We start from the raw sequence: 15352 nt of genomic DNA on the forward strand, positions 1-15352 counted from the left end.
GCCCAGGCCTATGCCATGTTCGGCTTTGTGACGTGGAACGAACCACTATTCACGGATCCCTACACCAGACTTGTGCTTTATTTTGCATTTACCCGATCTAAACTAGCTCTTATTTGGAATCCCTTCACTACCACTCACGGAAATAGAATAGACCGACTACAGAAACCCACCATCATCATTCACCTACCATCTCTTGAGCATCGTATAAGTATCCTCGCCATTTGCTTCACCTGTGATTTGGTGGTAGTATCTTCGGTACATTTTGTTTCGAGCTGCGGCGGTAAAACTATTCCCAATATGAGCCCCTCTATAGGACCTAATATGAGTCTAATTCTCTTCCAATTGTGATATGCAGTTGGACTACTTCTCAAGTAAATCAATTTTTACGCGTAGGTTAGTAAATTGTTTTCTAAATTTTAGTAAGTAAGATAAGTTGTTGAATTACACAAGTAGGTAGTAAAGGAATTCCGTTGGAGAAATAAATAATTAAATAAATAAAAATATAAGTCCAGTAAAAAAATAAGTCAACCCATAGATGGATGCGCAATAAATTCACATAAATTATTTGCATCAATATAAATGAGAAAGTTATTTACTTTACTGAAATCAATTTATTTAAGTTTGAGAAATTCTTTGGATCTCCTCTTTTTTAAAAATTGTACATGTCTCCGTATATAAGTTCAAATGTACATAACTATACCTGAGATTAATAAATCACTATCCAAATAAAGCTTTAAATAATCTCGTATAGTGTTACCACTAAAAGTTTACATAAACTATTGGGCTAGTTTTTAATCATCGATAATACAATATTTTTCAATGACAGAACTATAATATCAATGCCCAAAGTCTGGGTATCCTCAAATATTTCAACTTAACTAAATTTCTACGCACTTGCTTAAACTTTTCTGACTGAAATGTTTTATGTTCGGTTAGGTTAACCCGGCGCCAAGCATTGGCCTATTCGGCATTTAGCGCCGCGGTGGCCTTTTCCACCCTTTCTACTATATTGGGCTCCATGCCAGCTTGCAGTCTAGTACTAAGCCGAAGTATTTTATCTGTATTTTCGGGGTCACCCTGCGCTTTGCGCACCCTTTCATTTTTAATAATGAGAAATTTGTTCGTAAATAAAAATAAAAACAATTTAAATTACCATCTAAAATATCGTTTTTTTAGTTAGTCATTATTATTTATAAATTGATGAATATTGAACATGTTTTTATATAACGATTTGCTTGGTCGGATGCGTCTATAAATAACCCGCTTTTATGTCAAAACGGACAAGCCAAAAAAAAACAAAACAACAACGGATTAGCTTACCTTTGTAATTGCTTGTTGTTTTTCTGAAATTCCTAACGTGGCTATTTAAATAAGACTCCCAAACATCTCTAATTATTACACGTATGAAAAGTGCTCTTTTTTCGCAGCTATATGTTTTTTGAATTATTTTTTACAACACAAATAAATCAAGAGACAGTTAAAAAAGTTTGCAATGTTTTTCTAATAGTAGATGAAGTCGCTCAGATGGAGCCCTCGGAGCCTCCGGAAGAAGTGATGCAGGCGGCAAGCGTTTCGTGAGAAACCTGAGTTGTTCGAAGCGGAAGGCTATGCAGACCCAAGATACTGTCGAGGAAGTGCCAAGAACCTCAATAACACCGGGAACCCCAGAGCCCACATTGTTAATTAAAAAGAAAATAAAATCAAAACAATGAAATAAGACCAAAATTATATTTTATATTTATATCTCTGGTAAGCGCCCAACCTCTATTGAGCTCGTGCTTTTTCTTCTGCTTAAAGAAGCGCTTACTTTTCTTCTGCTTAATCAAGCGTTTAACCTGTGCTGAGCCTTCTTCTGCTTAAAAAAGCGCCCCAAAGGATGCTTAAAAAACACTGAATCTGTGCTCATTGTTTAGAACTACTGAACCCTATATGCACTACTGAACCCTATATGCCTATATTAATTTAAGAGCATCCCTCCTCGAGCATCTCCCCGGTACACCACTACCGATACACAGAGATACGCGCCGATCCGCCGGGGAGTCAAGTCAGCCTTGCGTATCCGAACCCGCGCCCGACCCCGCACCTTTTCGTTTAGTGTTTTCGGCTCTTGTCGGTCCGCGCAACACTACCAGCGCACCAAAATACACGTAAGCAAGGATACCCATTGTGAGAGCAGCAGGCCCCTATTATTACCAATTGCCAAAACAAACCTGAAACTTAAAAACCCCGTGTGTTATGCCCTACACCCCCTCCACCTTCTAATACCCTTTCTCGACCCAGATCAACAGCGAGTATTTGATTTCGCATCCGCGCAGCGCATCTCGACCGAGAGCTCCCACCTTAGAACCCTCGTAGACTCCGAGAACATCTATAGTGTAGAATCCTCGTAGCCTCCAAAAATTTCCAGAGTGTAGAAACCTCGTAGACTTCGAGAATATTTAGAGTGTAGAATCCTCGTAGTCTCCGAGAATATCCGGAGTGTAGAAAGCTAGCAGATTCCGAGAATATCCGGAGTGTAGGATCAGGAGTAGATAAACCCCTCCGTTCACGCTCGGAATCCCCGTAGCCAGTTACAGTCGGAGTTAAACAACAAGCAGTGCGATCGCCCTCTCAGTACCTCGCGCAGCCAACGAAGGGCGCCAGACGACTGGAAATTCCTTGGCCCCGATTGAGGTTTTACCCGGCGTGACAACGATTTGAATTGAATTTGGAGTACTTATAATAGTGTAGGACCAGGAGTAGATAAACCCCTCCGCTCACGCTCGGAATCCCCGTAGCCAGTTACAGTCGGAGTTAAACAACAAGCAGTGCGATTGCCCTCTCAGTACCTCGCGCAGCCAACGAAGGGCGCCAGACGACTGGAAATTCCTTGGCCCCGATTGAGGTTTTACCCGGCGTGACAACGATTTGGATTGAATTTGGAGTACTTATAATAATTGCAAAATAACTGCGATGGCTCTCGATTAACTTCAAATTTTATTGTTCAATGCACAACCGCAAAAGCCACATATGCGTCGGTGTCACAGATTCCCTCGACTCCAGCTACTCGGCCTAAGGGAAATGGATTTATATAAGCAGCAAAACGATATTGTATACCCTTGCAGTTATAAGAATTAATCAATGTTAGTAATGTTATATATAAAAGAATGAAAAGCATAATTTTTGTTTAAATAATTATTTTATTATTTCTCTGATCGTTTCTTGACGGTTATATGTTAGAGTCGTCCGATTTTTATCAAACTTAATTAGAAATTCTTAAAAAAATTACAACAAACTAAGTTTCAGCCCGATAGCTTTAAAACCGAGAGACAAGCTTACATAGAAACAAACGGACAAAAGGACGGACGGACGGACAGACGGACATGGCTGGATCGACTCGTCTAATGATGCTGATGAAGACATGTCTAGATCAACTCGTCTAGTGATGCCGGTCAAGAATTTATATACTTCATCGGGTGCGAAACGTCTCCTTCATTGTGTTGCAAACTTCTGACTGAAATCATAGTACCCTCTGCAAGGGTATACAAAATTTTTTTCGAGCATGAAAACTGTATCCGCCACATTTTTGGGCGGTTTATGGGCATTAGAGTGGGCGTGGCCAAATTGTTTTTTTTTTATCAATCGATAGGTATCGACGAGAACAATACATTTCATATGTTGTATGTTTCTAGCAAAAAAGCTGCAGGCGTTATAGTATTTTGCGAATTGTGGGCTGAAATTAACTCGCGCTGCGCAGAAAACTTAGGTATCCGCATGCTAAGTCCAAGCTTTTTCTAGCTCTTAAAATTTTCGAGAACTTAGCGTTCATACTGACGGTCGGACAAACGGACGGACAGACGAACGTGGCTAGATCGATTAGGCTAGTGATATTGATCAAGTATGTATATACTTTACATAGTCGGAAACGCTTTTGTTACATACTCTCCCACGAATTTAGTATACATTTATACTCTACGAGTAACAGGAATAAAAACCGTCTGCAAATCGTCCAGCCTGACAATGTTTCAAAGTAGTTAGCGAAATGTTGTGTAAACGAATTATTTATAATACCTATTTCTGGTAAAAATTTCATTTATTGAGTAAAATTATAAATTGTCCCATTTTTTGTAGAATAAGAAGCCGGCTTGAAGAAGAAGAAAGCATGTAAGCATTTTCGAAAATCACTCGCGAAAGTATCGGCATTGCCAAAGGATTTACTCGATCTTGTGACTTGCTCGGGAGGACCTTGCCAATGAGTTAAGTGCCCATTGACCACCTACTTGGTAGTAATAAACCAATTCAGCAGCCGCAAGCAGCTGTTTAGGGATGCAGTATGCATGGCAGGTAATTCAAATTTTTAATTTGTTTTCTTTTATTTTGTACAATATGCGCTTAAAACAAATATTCTTTTTGCTATTAAAAAAAAAAGGAGGCCAAAATTTAGTTACATCATATTAAATTTGACAATTATTAAATATCGCTTTTCAGCCACAACAGACACAAATGAAGTACATATCCCTGCCGACCTTAAATTTACCCAGCTGCTTGTCTGTCACTCCTAATGATTTTAATTTTCAGAATAAATTTCCGCCTCATGAACGCAGCACTACAGAATTTTGTGAAATGTTTATTCACATATTCAACACATCACTTGTTACTGCACGTCATTCAATTTGCATCGGCCGCTTCACTAAACTCAATTGTTATCCACGACCCCCGTTTTACATTTTTATTAATTTTAAATATTATTTATTTAGTATGTAGCTGGAACAAATACACATTATTCGACTTAAGAACATAGAATTTTGGTCGAAGCTGGGAAGTTTTTTAGCTAAACCTTACTTTGCTCCCTTGCTACTGATATTTTTAATTGTGTAGTGTGATATTAGAGAACATATCAGCGAGTTCAACCTTTTAATAGAATTTTTAGATAAAGTAATTGCGACGATGAACGTGAATTCTACCAAATGGCTTATGAATTTATTAAAGGTTAAAAAAAAAACAAATAGCGCCATTGTGTGCTCCATACTTAATTTTGAAATAAAACGGTATATTTTGACATTTCTTACGACAACAAAAATAGCACTATTAAAAGAAAAGGCTTAAGAAACTTTAAATTACTGCGACTTTCACATACGAGTATATAAGGTGAAAGTATGTTGTTCTGAAGCTTGGGCTGAAACAACAACAAAACCGCCAGTGACGTCACTACAGTCTAGAATCTTTTCTTGGGGTTATTGGAGAGTAACATTTCAAAAAGAGGTTTTGTATTAAAAACAGTGTTTTTTAATATTTCTGCAAAGCATTTCAGGGTTTTTTATTTTTGAGGAGGTCCCCATTATACTATTTGGCTCAAGTGCATTAAAAATGCATGATAAATTCTTATTGCCCGAAAAATTATTTGAGCTAGAAAAGTCAAAATGATTATCTTGCATTGGTTTTGAAATTTGAAATAAAATTGATCAAAATCGGACGACTATATCATATAGCTGCCATAGAAACGATCGGAAAATTAGTCGGAAAATATAAAAATATTATATATTTTGGTGTTTTTTAATATATAACCTCAATTTCGAAGCTTGGAAATAACATTTTTTAATTAGTTCTGAATTTCGATTTCAATTGTATTAAAATCGGAAGGCTATATCATATAGCTGTCATAGGAACGATCGGAAAATTGGTGAGAAAATAATATATAACAAATTATAGCTTTGGTGCTTTTTGATATATAAGCTTCTTAGCTTGGAAATAACATTTTTTGATTAGTTCTGAATTTCAAATTAAATTTGAATAAGATCGGACGACTATATCATATAGTTGTCATAGGAACGAACGGAAAACAATTTACTTACCAGTGTTGATTATTTCTTATAACTGCAAGTGTATGCAAACTTCGGCTTGCCAAAGTTAACTTCCTTTCTAGGAATTACGAATTCAATTTAATAAAAATCGGACTACTGTAACATATAGATGTCAAAAAAATGGTCTTAAAAAATGAAAAAATTTTTTTGTAATAAGCCGTACATACAGAGTCTTGCAAGAATATTTAAATCAGCAGTACTTAACAGTTAGTAGGAAGTATTTATTTATTTAAAGTATTTTTCGGTATATTTTATGCTAAACTTGAAATTTCTGAAATAGAAATTTCCTAATACATATGATGGCCAATTTATATAGACGATATTAAAATTTTGCTTTTAATTAAAGATCGTACTCACCGAGCATGACATTTTCCCAGCAAAGGCAGCTTGTTCGGCAGTTTTGTGTTTTTCCCGCTGTTCGATTTTCAAAGTCAAATATAAAGTTCGAATCGGAAAATAAACAGCTTGAGGATATAAGCGTCCAATCTAAACAAAATTAATAAGAAAGACTTGTGTTAATTTTACCAATTAACAATATACAGGGTTTAATTTTTGACGTTTACGACCCGATAAAGTATGTATATACAAACAAAAACACCTTTGACCGAAGTAAAAATATAGTGACGATTGCACCTACAGAAAACAATAGTTCTGATAACAATTTTTTTGACGAAAATTTAATATAAGATCTATTAAAGAAATACATTTTCTTAATTTACAACTAATGTTTCTTATTTTGAGCTGTTTAACAACGTCTACAATTTTTAGGATTCTCATTCTCATTTTGGGAGAAACTGACAAATAGAATTAGTTTTTCAGTCCCCGTATTTCTTCTGAACGGAGCATCCGAATTTGACAGTTGAGTTGTCAATCGACGCGTATTTTAAGTGAGAATAAAACTATTTAACCCACTGTCCTCAACAAATTACATTTTCTAAATTTTCACATTTACATTTTCACCGCTCTTTCTCCCAAACCAATTGCTTTTCTTAATGTCTTGGTATGCAATTATTTTAGTTTTTGCAATACCTTTCGATTGATGCATCACTCGCAATCGGACAATCACTGTAGATTTTCATTTCTTCGTGTATATATAGTAGTCGCCTTCGCACACCCCCTTCTGGTGCGCTTCGTCACTACGTGGACTGGCGTCCACAGTGATATGTGATTGCTGTACGTAGCCTTGATGCAATGTTTTGCCGCCACTTTAACAGAAGACTGGGAAATCGAGGTTCGATTTAAAACAGAAGTGCAGATGCCGGATTTCAGTCACAAAAAACAGCTCAATAAATGCAGTTTGAAGTTTATGATTACTAATTGTTTTAAATAAAATATGACTTTATAAGGTAAGTGGCGATGCAAAATTCACAATGTTCACAGTGAGAAAGGGAGATTGTTCCAAGTTTACACCGGAGATAACATTTTTCTACATAACATACTAGGTATAAACTCTATTTACTACGGAGCTTTTAAAAAAGTACGTTCTACGGTTCGTTTCGAAAAAAATGTTGTTTTATTAACATTCAAATATTTTTTTCCAAATCACTTTGATTTTTTTTTTATTTCGTCAGTACTTAAATTGTAAGACTTTTACTGAGATGATTGTATTTTAAATAACAAAACCCAAAGCGTTTTTGTATAATTAAACCATGTTGTAGACAAAGTTAATTCAGTTTTATATGGATAATGAATTCGGTTTTATTTGTTAAAAACTAAGGCTAGCTTTTCGCTGGCTTGAGGTCAGCAGTTTCAGTTTACTATTCGCTTCAAAGATACAAAGGGAATAATTAATTCATTTCTGTATGCGCTTCTTAATTAATAAAATTCATTTCAGGTGTCTTAAAGAACTTTCTTAGTTACAAGAAATAATACAAGTTTAATTTTTCAATGAAATCAAGATGTTAAAGAAGGTTTTTGGTCATAGGTTTGACAAGAAGTGGAATAAGTTTATTATTTGGTATACGGGTTCGGTTGTTATTGAATGCAGTGCATTCGTTAAGGATATGCTGTATGCGCATTTTTGTCTGTTGTTGTTTGATTTGTCACTTAAGCTTAACTCGCTATTAAGTAAGATTTGGGAGAATGACACCACCGATCGTTATGAGGGCCAAACATAAACTGTAACTGGTGATAAAATAAATTAATCTGTGCCCATATAAATTACTTTAAAAAACAGTTTAAAGTAAAAAAAGTTAATAAAATGCATGAATTAACCATTTAGATAATTCTAGAACAGCAACTCCTATGTTTATTTTTGATGGTGTTAATTTCCCGAATAACTCAACGCTATGGAAATCCTATCTAGCAACGCGATGTATAAAGCCTGCCAAAATGTATATTGATTTATAATGTTTTTCTAATACTACATTTCTACGCCTTGTATAACATATCTATGTGACTGGAGACTTTAATCTATCAATCCTCGTTTGGTCTCAATATCCGGAGCATCACTCTTCACTGCCAAGCAACATACATCAATTCTTTTTATCGATGTTATTTTCCGTATGGGCTTAATACATGTCAATAATCTAAACAATAACTAACATAAAATTTTACACTTAGTATTCGTTAGCACTGATATTAAATTTTCTTTAGTCCAATGTCGTTCAGCTATAAGTCATTGTTATATCTATCATAGGTCAGTGATACTGGATATAAGCTTTTATAGTTTTGCGCCTTCAGCTAAATATTCCGCTAAGTTTATTTTCAATAAAACCAGAAATGAGATCTCTGCCATTAACTGGGAGTCATGTCAGTTTAGAGTCATGTTATGACACTTTTTAGTTGCTATTTTAAATATAATTAATAACAATGCTCGAGAAACGGTCCACAATTTATATAAGTTGCCTTGGAATACGTAAGGTTTGAAAAAGCTTAAAAATCTTCGAAATACATTTTATAAAAGGTTTTTAGTTACACAGGATCCTAGCGATTGGAAGATACTTGCAGCACAAATGTGAATTTAAATTTCTAAAAAAATTTATTTACAATCAGTATATAGCAAATATAGCAAATGTTGAGAACGGGCTAAAAAGTAACCGAACTCTTTTTGGCGATTAATCAATTCGAAGAAAAACACTTCTTCAGTCCCGTTTGCTATGTTGCTAGGGAATTTATTTTCGCATTCAGATAAAGAAACTGCAAATCTCTTTGCTTCTTTTTCAAAGCTAATTTTGAGCCAATAGCAGCCTGGAATGATTCTCAAACCTTAAATGAATTTAGGTAGTTTAATCGTGCTAGAAGTGAATATTTATATGATTGTGGAAGATGTTGATGATTCTTACCCCCCGGACTGTAATGGGATTCCGGCCTTAAATTTGAAACATTCTATAGAGTTGCCATACGTACTACTAAATTGTCATTAATAAATCACTATATTACCCGCTTGGGTATACATTCGACATTACTAAATTGGATCAAATCACATTGACAATATCGTCTTCATAGAGTTAAAGTTAATGGAAAATCCCAGTTTTCTATTTGGCAATCTCTGGCTTTCATCAGGGGAGTGCTATGGGTCCTCTGCTTTTAATTGTTTTTATTAATGGCTTTCTATCTTCAGAGTGTTTACAGTTTTCAAATGATTTTAAAATTTTCATGTCTTTTAAAATCAAACAAAAACGAGGTGCAATCAAAAATTCTGACATTAACTTCTTTTACAAAAACGTATTATATTACCTACTAAATACATTTACATTCGGCACGCTTTATTAAAATGAAACAACTAAGCAATGGCATATTGAATTGCAGAGAGCCGAATGTTAAACCGGCCCCAAACAGATCAAACTTTCAAAATTCTTATTGCTTAAGTATATATTCGTCCGATTTTTATATTCGTTACTCGTAGATAAAGGAGTATACTATATTCGTCGGAAAGTATGTAACAGAAGTATGTAAAAAAAAGCGTTTCCTATCTCAAAAAGTGTACATAATCTTGACCAGGATCACTAGCCGAGTGGATCTATCCATGTCCGTCTGTCTGTCCGTCCGGCCGTATGAACGCTGATATCTTGGAAGCAATAAAAGCTTGAGCTTCTTACACGTCGCAAGTTTGTTTCAGCAGGGTGCCTCGCATACTTTATTGCTCACAAAGACCATAACACTAATACCTGTCTAGCTCCCATATTTTTTAATATTTGATAATTAAATTTGATTGTGTTCTTATTATCAATACCCATCTATATGCAAAAAAAAGATTTTCTTTTCGTCAGCCATATAATAATACTAAAATATAATATTGAACAATAAAATGAGCATTTTATATATAACATTTTTCTTAATTTGTTGTATTTTCTTCTGACATTCTTCTAGCATCCTTTAAAAATATTTATATAACGGACTGCAAGGATATTGTAATTTGTACTTACTTGACTCAAAAGATTTAATATAACATCGCCCTCAAATAGCTCCAAGCAGCACAGTAATTGAGGTATCCATGGAAGCCAATAAGAGGGTGGAATGCCTGGGACATATTTTTCCAAAGTATTTATGAGGGTTTTCGTATGGTTATCATAAGACATGAACCATAAAACTTTCGCAATATATTTTCTGGTTTTGCTTTCAATTTGATTTCTGCTTGCATGTAAATAACAAATTAATGCATTAGCAGCTAATGAAATTTTTCTTTCCTTAAGAAAAATTTGTTCCATATAATCGCCCCACATAGCCCATGCTTTTGTAAGACCATCATGAAGCTGCGCAGCAGCACTAAATGATTTTCCAGCTTCTTCACTTCGTCCTATTTGAGCTAGCAAAAGTCCTTTTAATGCATAAAATTCAGCATTCATTTCACCAGTAAAATATTTTAAGTTGGTAGATTCAATAACTTCCAAGGCTTCATTAATTTCATTTTTTCCAGATGTTGAGGGCATTTGGAGGTAGCATTTTACTTGCTGCCGAATTTTCTGAATAAAAGAAGTTCAAATGTTCAGATTTCTTTATAAAATTCAAATTTAAATAAAAAAGTCTGATAACTTTTTTTATGCCTATTCTGAATATATATTAGTACGACATGCATGTTTATAAATACTTCGGTTTGCCAAAGCTAGTTTTTTTCATTTTTTAACTTAAGCTTTTTATAGTTAAAAGTTCACAGTTTTGAAAATGGTTTATTTATTTGGACGAAAAATTTAGCTGCCATAGGAAAATTTATGAGAAAATAATGTTAAAGATAAAAGATATACAGCAGTGATCGGCTTTTACTTTTGCGTTAAGCTCGTTTTTTGGGAAATTTTTTTTTTGTTTCGCTATTTATTTTTTAACCGTTTCTTCCTACTTAGAAAACTTTTGTGACTATATGTGACGATACATTTATCGGCTTTGAACAAAACAAAAGTTGTTATTGATTGGTATAAATTCAGAAATTAATTTTGAATATGATATATTATTATATTTAATGCAAAACTCAAAACTATTATACATATGTAAAGTATCAAGGAATGACATTTTATAATTTAAAATCTTTAAGCTGCAATGGTAACTAAATTTATGATAGCTGAATTATGATTTCTTCCTTGTTTTTATTAATTTAGCCATTGAGACGAAACAATTGAATTTACTTTATAATTACCTGAAAGCAGTCCACTATCGGAACAGAAGGAATTGTATATATCCTGGACAATGTCTCTTGACAAACACCTGTCAAGTTGTGTTTTCTAGCAATTTTTCCAAAGGAAATAATTGCTTGTGCGGATGCGTGTACTCCTAGCATTGTACTTCCTTGATCTGCTTGTTGCTCTAAATGCTGTGTTATTATTTGGTAGTGATGTTGTCTCCAAGTAAATATATCACTCCAATGTGATAAGTCATCAGAAATAATTGGTAGCCGATTACGCCAGGTTTTAACGATTGCTTTCATATCGTGCAATGAATTATTACGAGATTGGGCCAGTCCTTGATGGATTTGACTCGCTTCATGAAGTTCCATAATTTGTTGTGAAGCTTGAAGATATGGCAAATGTATATGCGAAACTATGCTGGGTAATCGCCGCCACTCACGAATACATAAGCTAGATGCAATCTCTACATATCTTTCTACGCTGCCATTTTGCTTTTCTTCTTGGTGAAGTATATTCAAATAGCCTTTGTAAAGGTTTATTTTAAAGCCATGACGTTTCATATAACATTGTTCTGTTTTAGCTAAAGATGTTTTCATTAAATTCCAATCAGGTACGCGCCATGAACTTTCAAGAATTAAAAACATATTTTTATCTTTATTAGTTTGGGCATAGTCCAGCAGAATGTCCCACTGATTCAATTCCTTAGCACACCGCATCCAGTGCTTTTCCCACAATAATAATTCGCTATTAACATATGTATTAACGACGCCGTTATTTAAATCCTGTTTGAATTTGCTCATTGCTAGGTCATAAGCACCTTGGGCTTCTTCGAAAAATCCCATTTGCTCATATGAAACCGCTATATTTGTTTCCGGATAGTGTGCAAATTTAAGCCAAAGACCAGCCCACAAATCTTCCTCAAGCATTGAAGAATACATTTTTGAAAGTGAGTCGAATATATTTTTTGACTCACGATTATCTGAATCTGACCAATTAAAATCCACATCTTTAGAGCTATCTTTATTTTGGATTGTTTGATTAACTGACATATCTTCTAATACCAAGGTTGCCCTGTGCCATAGGTTATGAGATTTTCCAAGGTATGCTAATAAATTAGGTGGAATATGTATGGATGGCGTGCATTTAGTCAAACTTTCTACAAAAGTATTCAATGTACTTGGAAAGCAGTCCTTTTGATTGACATTGGTTCCAGACGATAAAAAGGGTATTAATTCCTTTGTGATGTTATGCTTCTGATCATCATTAAATATTGTCCAAATACGTGGAAAAATAGATATCCAAACGCTTTGGGCTAATTGCGTGTCGATATGACAAAGCTGAGAAGTAGCGACAAGCATCTGATCAGTCCTTATATTTCGATTTGCTTCTAAAAATTCAGCTTGCTTATGAACTAAGTCAACTAACGTAGCACGTCGAGTTGGTAATATTTGTAGGCAATCATCTTTTCGATCAGCGTTAAATTCCAGAGTTAAATCAATATCAAACACGTCATCTTTATCATCAACACTTTGAATAATATCAAAAGATTCCGATTGAGATGAAAGGAGGGACACAAACGAATTTTCCTGTGTTTCGGCTGAGTTAGCTGGAATAACTGAAGTAATGCTGGGTATTTTCAATTCTTCATTTGAACACTGAATTTGCATTATTGTATTAGCTGTTAGGATAAGCAATTCAATGCATTGTTTAATCCAATAATGGGAACCAATTGTGTCCCATGCTTGGGAACAAATAATATATAATAATCTATCGTGAAGTCTTCGACGCATTGAAGAGTCTAAAATCTCAAAGAATTTTGACCGTATATGGGGATTTTGAAATCGTAAACCATTCAAAAATGCTCCCTCCAGTTTGCTTGTTAATTCTGTTTGCTTGAGAATTTCATCTCTATATATAAAGTTTATAATTTCTAAGAATTGTACGTTTAGTTCAATTTCATCAGTGAATTTTTTTTCAACGTTCTGCATTAGTTTCACCAGCAAAGCTGATTTTTCCCGAATAGAGGGAACTTGAATCATAACATTTGGTTCTTTCGTTTTGATCCAGTCATCCATCATTTTTATTATACATTTTATTATTTTTACTTCCGAACTTTTTTCTATAAGACTTACCAAAATTGTACCTATGAAAAGTTTTCTGATTTCCACACTCATCACAAAAATTCTATTTTTTATTAATTCCAGCGAAAGCACCAATAGCTCTAAAGGTAAAGAATTTGAATCAGGGAGTTGGCTGTTAGCATTGTTATTGATTGTATTTATATGATCCTTTGTAAGACGATTTAGAACTCTTATAAATTGAACCAAAATTCGATCGATATAATTGTGGTTATTCGTGGTGCACGCTTTTAAAATCATTAAGGTACCAAATAGCGACGACGCATTTGGTTGTGGACTCTTTTCGTAAAACGTAAGGTTTTCGCCAATCATTTTACTAACTGCGCTATATAATAATTCGAGATCGTCATTTTTATGTTGCGTATCTGGTGGAAAAATTCCCATAATTCGTGTTAGAAACATATGCATTAATCGAACAATCCGAGTATTTTGATGAATTATACATAAAGACAAGCCTCGTTGAACTGGTCTTACTATTGATACTAACTGGTCCTTGTTTAATATAGTAGTTAAAAATGTTAGAAAATCGATTCCAGTGCAAATGTTGTTTAAGTTGTGATGAGGAGTTTCCACTGTTGCAAGAACTTTATCAAGCCAATTAAGCTTAATATCAAATGGCTGAGGCCAAATCTCAGGACGCATTGCCATTTTTAAAAGCATAACGCACCTAAAAAGAAATATACATAAAATTTAATTAAATATATTAAATAAAGACAACAAAGAACACCAGTTTAAAAGAAAAATCGTTACGAAGGTGACCTTGGGTTTTTATATTTTTTATGAGCTATTATTTTTCCTTCTTTTGTTTTTTACATATGCATTTTATTTATTGAATCTTCTCTGAATTGTTACTAACAATAAATATATAAAATCTTAAATTAAAAAACTATCTGACAGTCAATATAACTAACGCGAGTTTTAAGATTTAAGATTTAAAGGCTCTAATAACTATTGCTCAGGTGGAAGGTCATTTCGCTGTGATCGGGTCCGGTATGAAACCCTGGCTACGCCCCTGGCGAGCTTGTTTGGATGAGAAGTTAGCTTGGTGTGGTAGGACGCTTTTTGTTTTGATATTTCGTCTTTTATCGGTAGAATGCCAAGATCTCTATGAATGTTGTCGTTCCGAACATACCAAGGTGCCCCAGTGATCCTTCTCAGGATTTTTGATTGTGCTCGCTGGATAATGTCGATGTTGCTGCTGCTCGCGTTTCCCCACAACTGGGAGCCGTAAGTCTAGACTGGCTTAAGCGTTGAATTGTTAAGCAGGACCTTGAAGTCCAGGCAGAAGGGGGAGTGAGCGTTTATGAGCCAATGAATTTTCTTAGTTTCGATGTCTCCGCCATGTAAGTCTCCTGTCTAGGTGCATGCCAAGGTACGTTACATCGTCAGCTTGTTGAAGTGGCGTGTTATTCAGAGTTAGCGGGGGACACGTTTGTCTGATAAGAGTAAAAGTTATGTGTTTACACTTTTTCGCATTTCTTTTTATACGCCAGTCTGATAACCACCTCTCCACTACCACGAGATGATCAGCTACTAGTGCTGCTGCCTGAATTGGGCATTTGGACCGACTTATGATCGCGGTATCGTCTTCGAATGTAAAAGTAGTTAGCAGGTCGTTCGTGGGATTTTCTGCGATGTAAAGGAGAAATAGAGTAGGACCAGAGCGCTACCTTGGGGAACTCCAGCCTCTATAGTGTAATCGTCGGATGTTGTAGTGTTGCATCCCACGGCTAATTCTCTGTTGTAAAGGTACGATTCAAGTATCCTGTGAGTGTTTTCCGGCAGAATAGTTCTGAATTTATGCATAAGGCCATAA

General features: G+C 34.8%; 1 protein-coding gene across 3 annotated transcripts in view; it reads right to left on the reverse strand.

Moving 5' to 3' along the window:
* Positions 1–15352, reverse strand: part of LOC108036172 (transcription-associated protein 1) — a 223684-nt gene that overhangs the window by 15414 nt on the left and 192918 nt on the right. For all 3 annotated transcript variants that reach the window (XM_050889734.1, XM_050889733.1, XM_050889735.1), the window contains 3 exons: positions 11410–14203; positions 10208–10744; positions 6198–6326 (listed from right to left, as the gene is read on the reverse strand). In XM_050889734.1, the coding sequence (XP_050745691.1) occupies positions 6198–6326; positions 10208–10744; positions 11410–14203 (3460 nt within the window). The remainder of the gene's footprint in view (positions 1–6197; positions 6327–10207; positions 10745–11409; positions 14204–15352) is intronic.

Source organism: Drosophila biarmipes, unplaced genomic scaffold, assembly GCF_025231255.1.
Source record: "Drosophila biarmipes strain raj3 unplaced genomic scaffold, RU_DBia_V1.1 ptg000005l, whole genome shotgun sequence".
NCBI classification, from domain to species: domain Eukaryota; kingdom Metazoa; phylum Arthropoda; class Insecta; order Diptera; family Drosophilidae; genus Drosophila; species Drosophila biarmipes.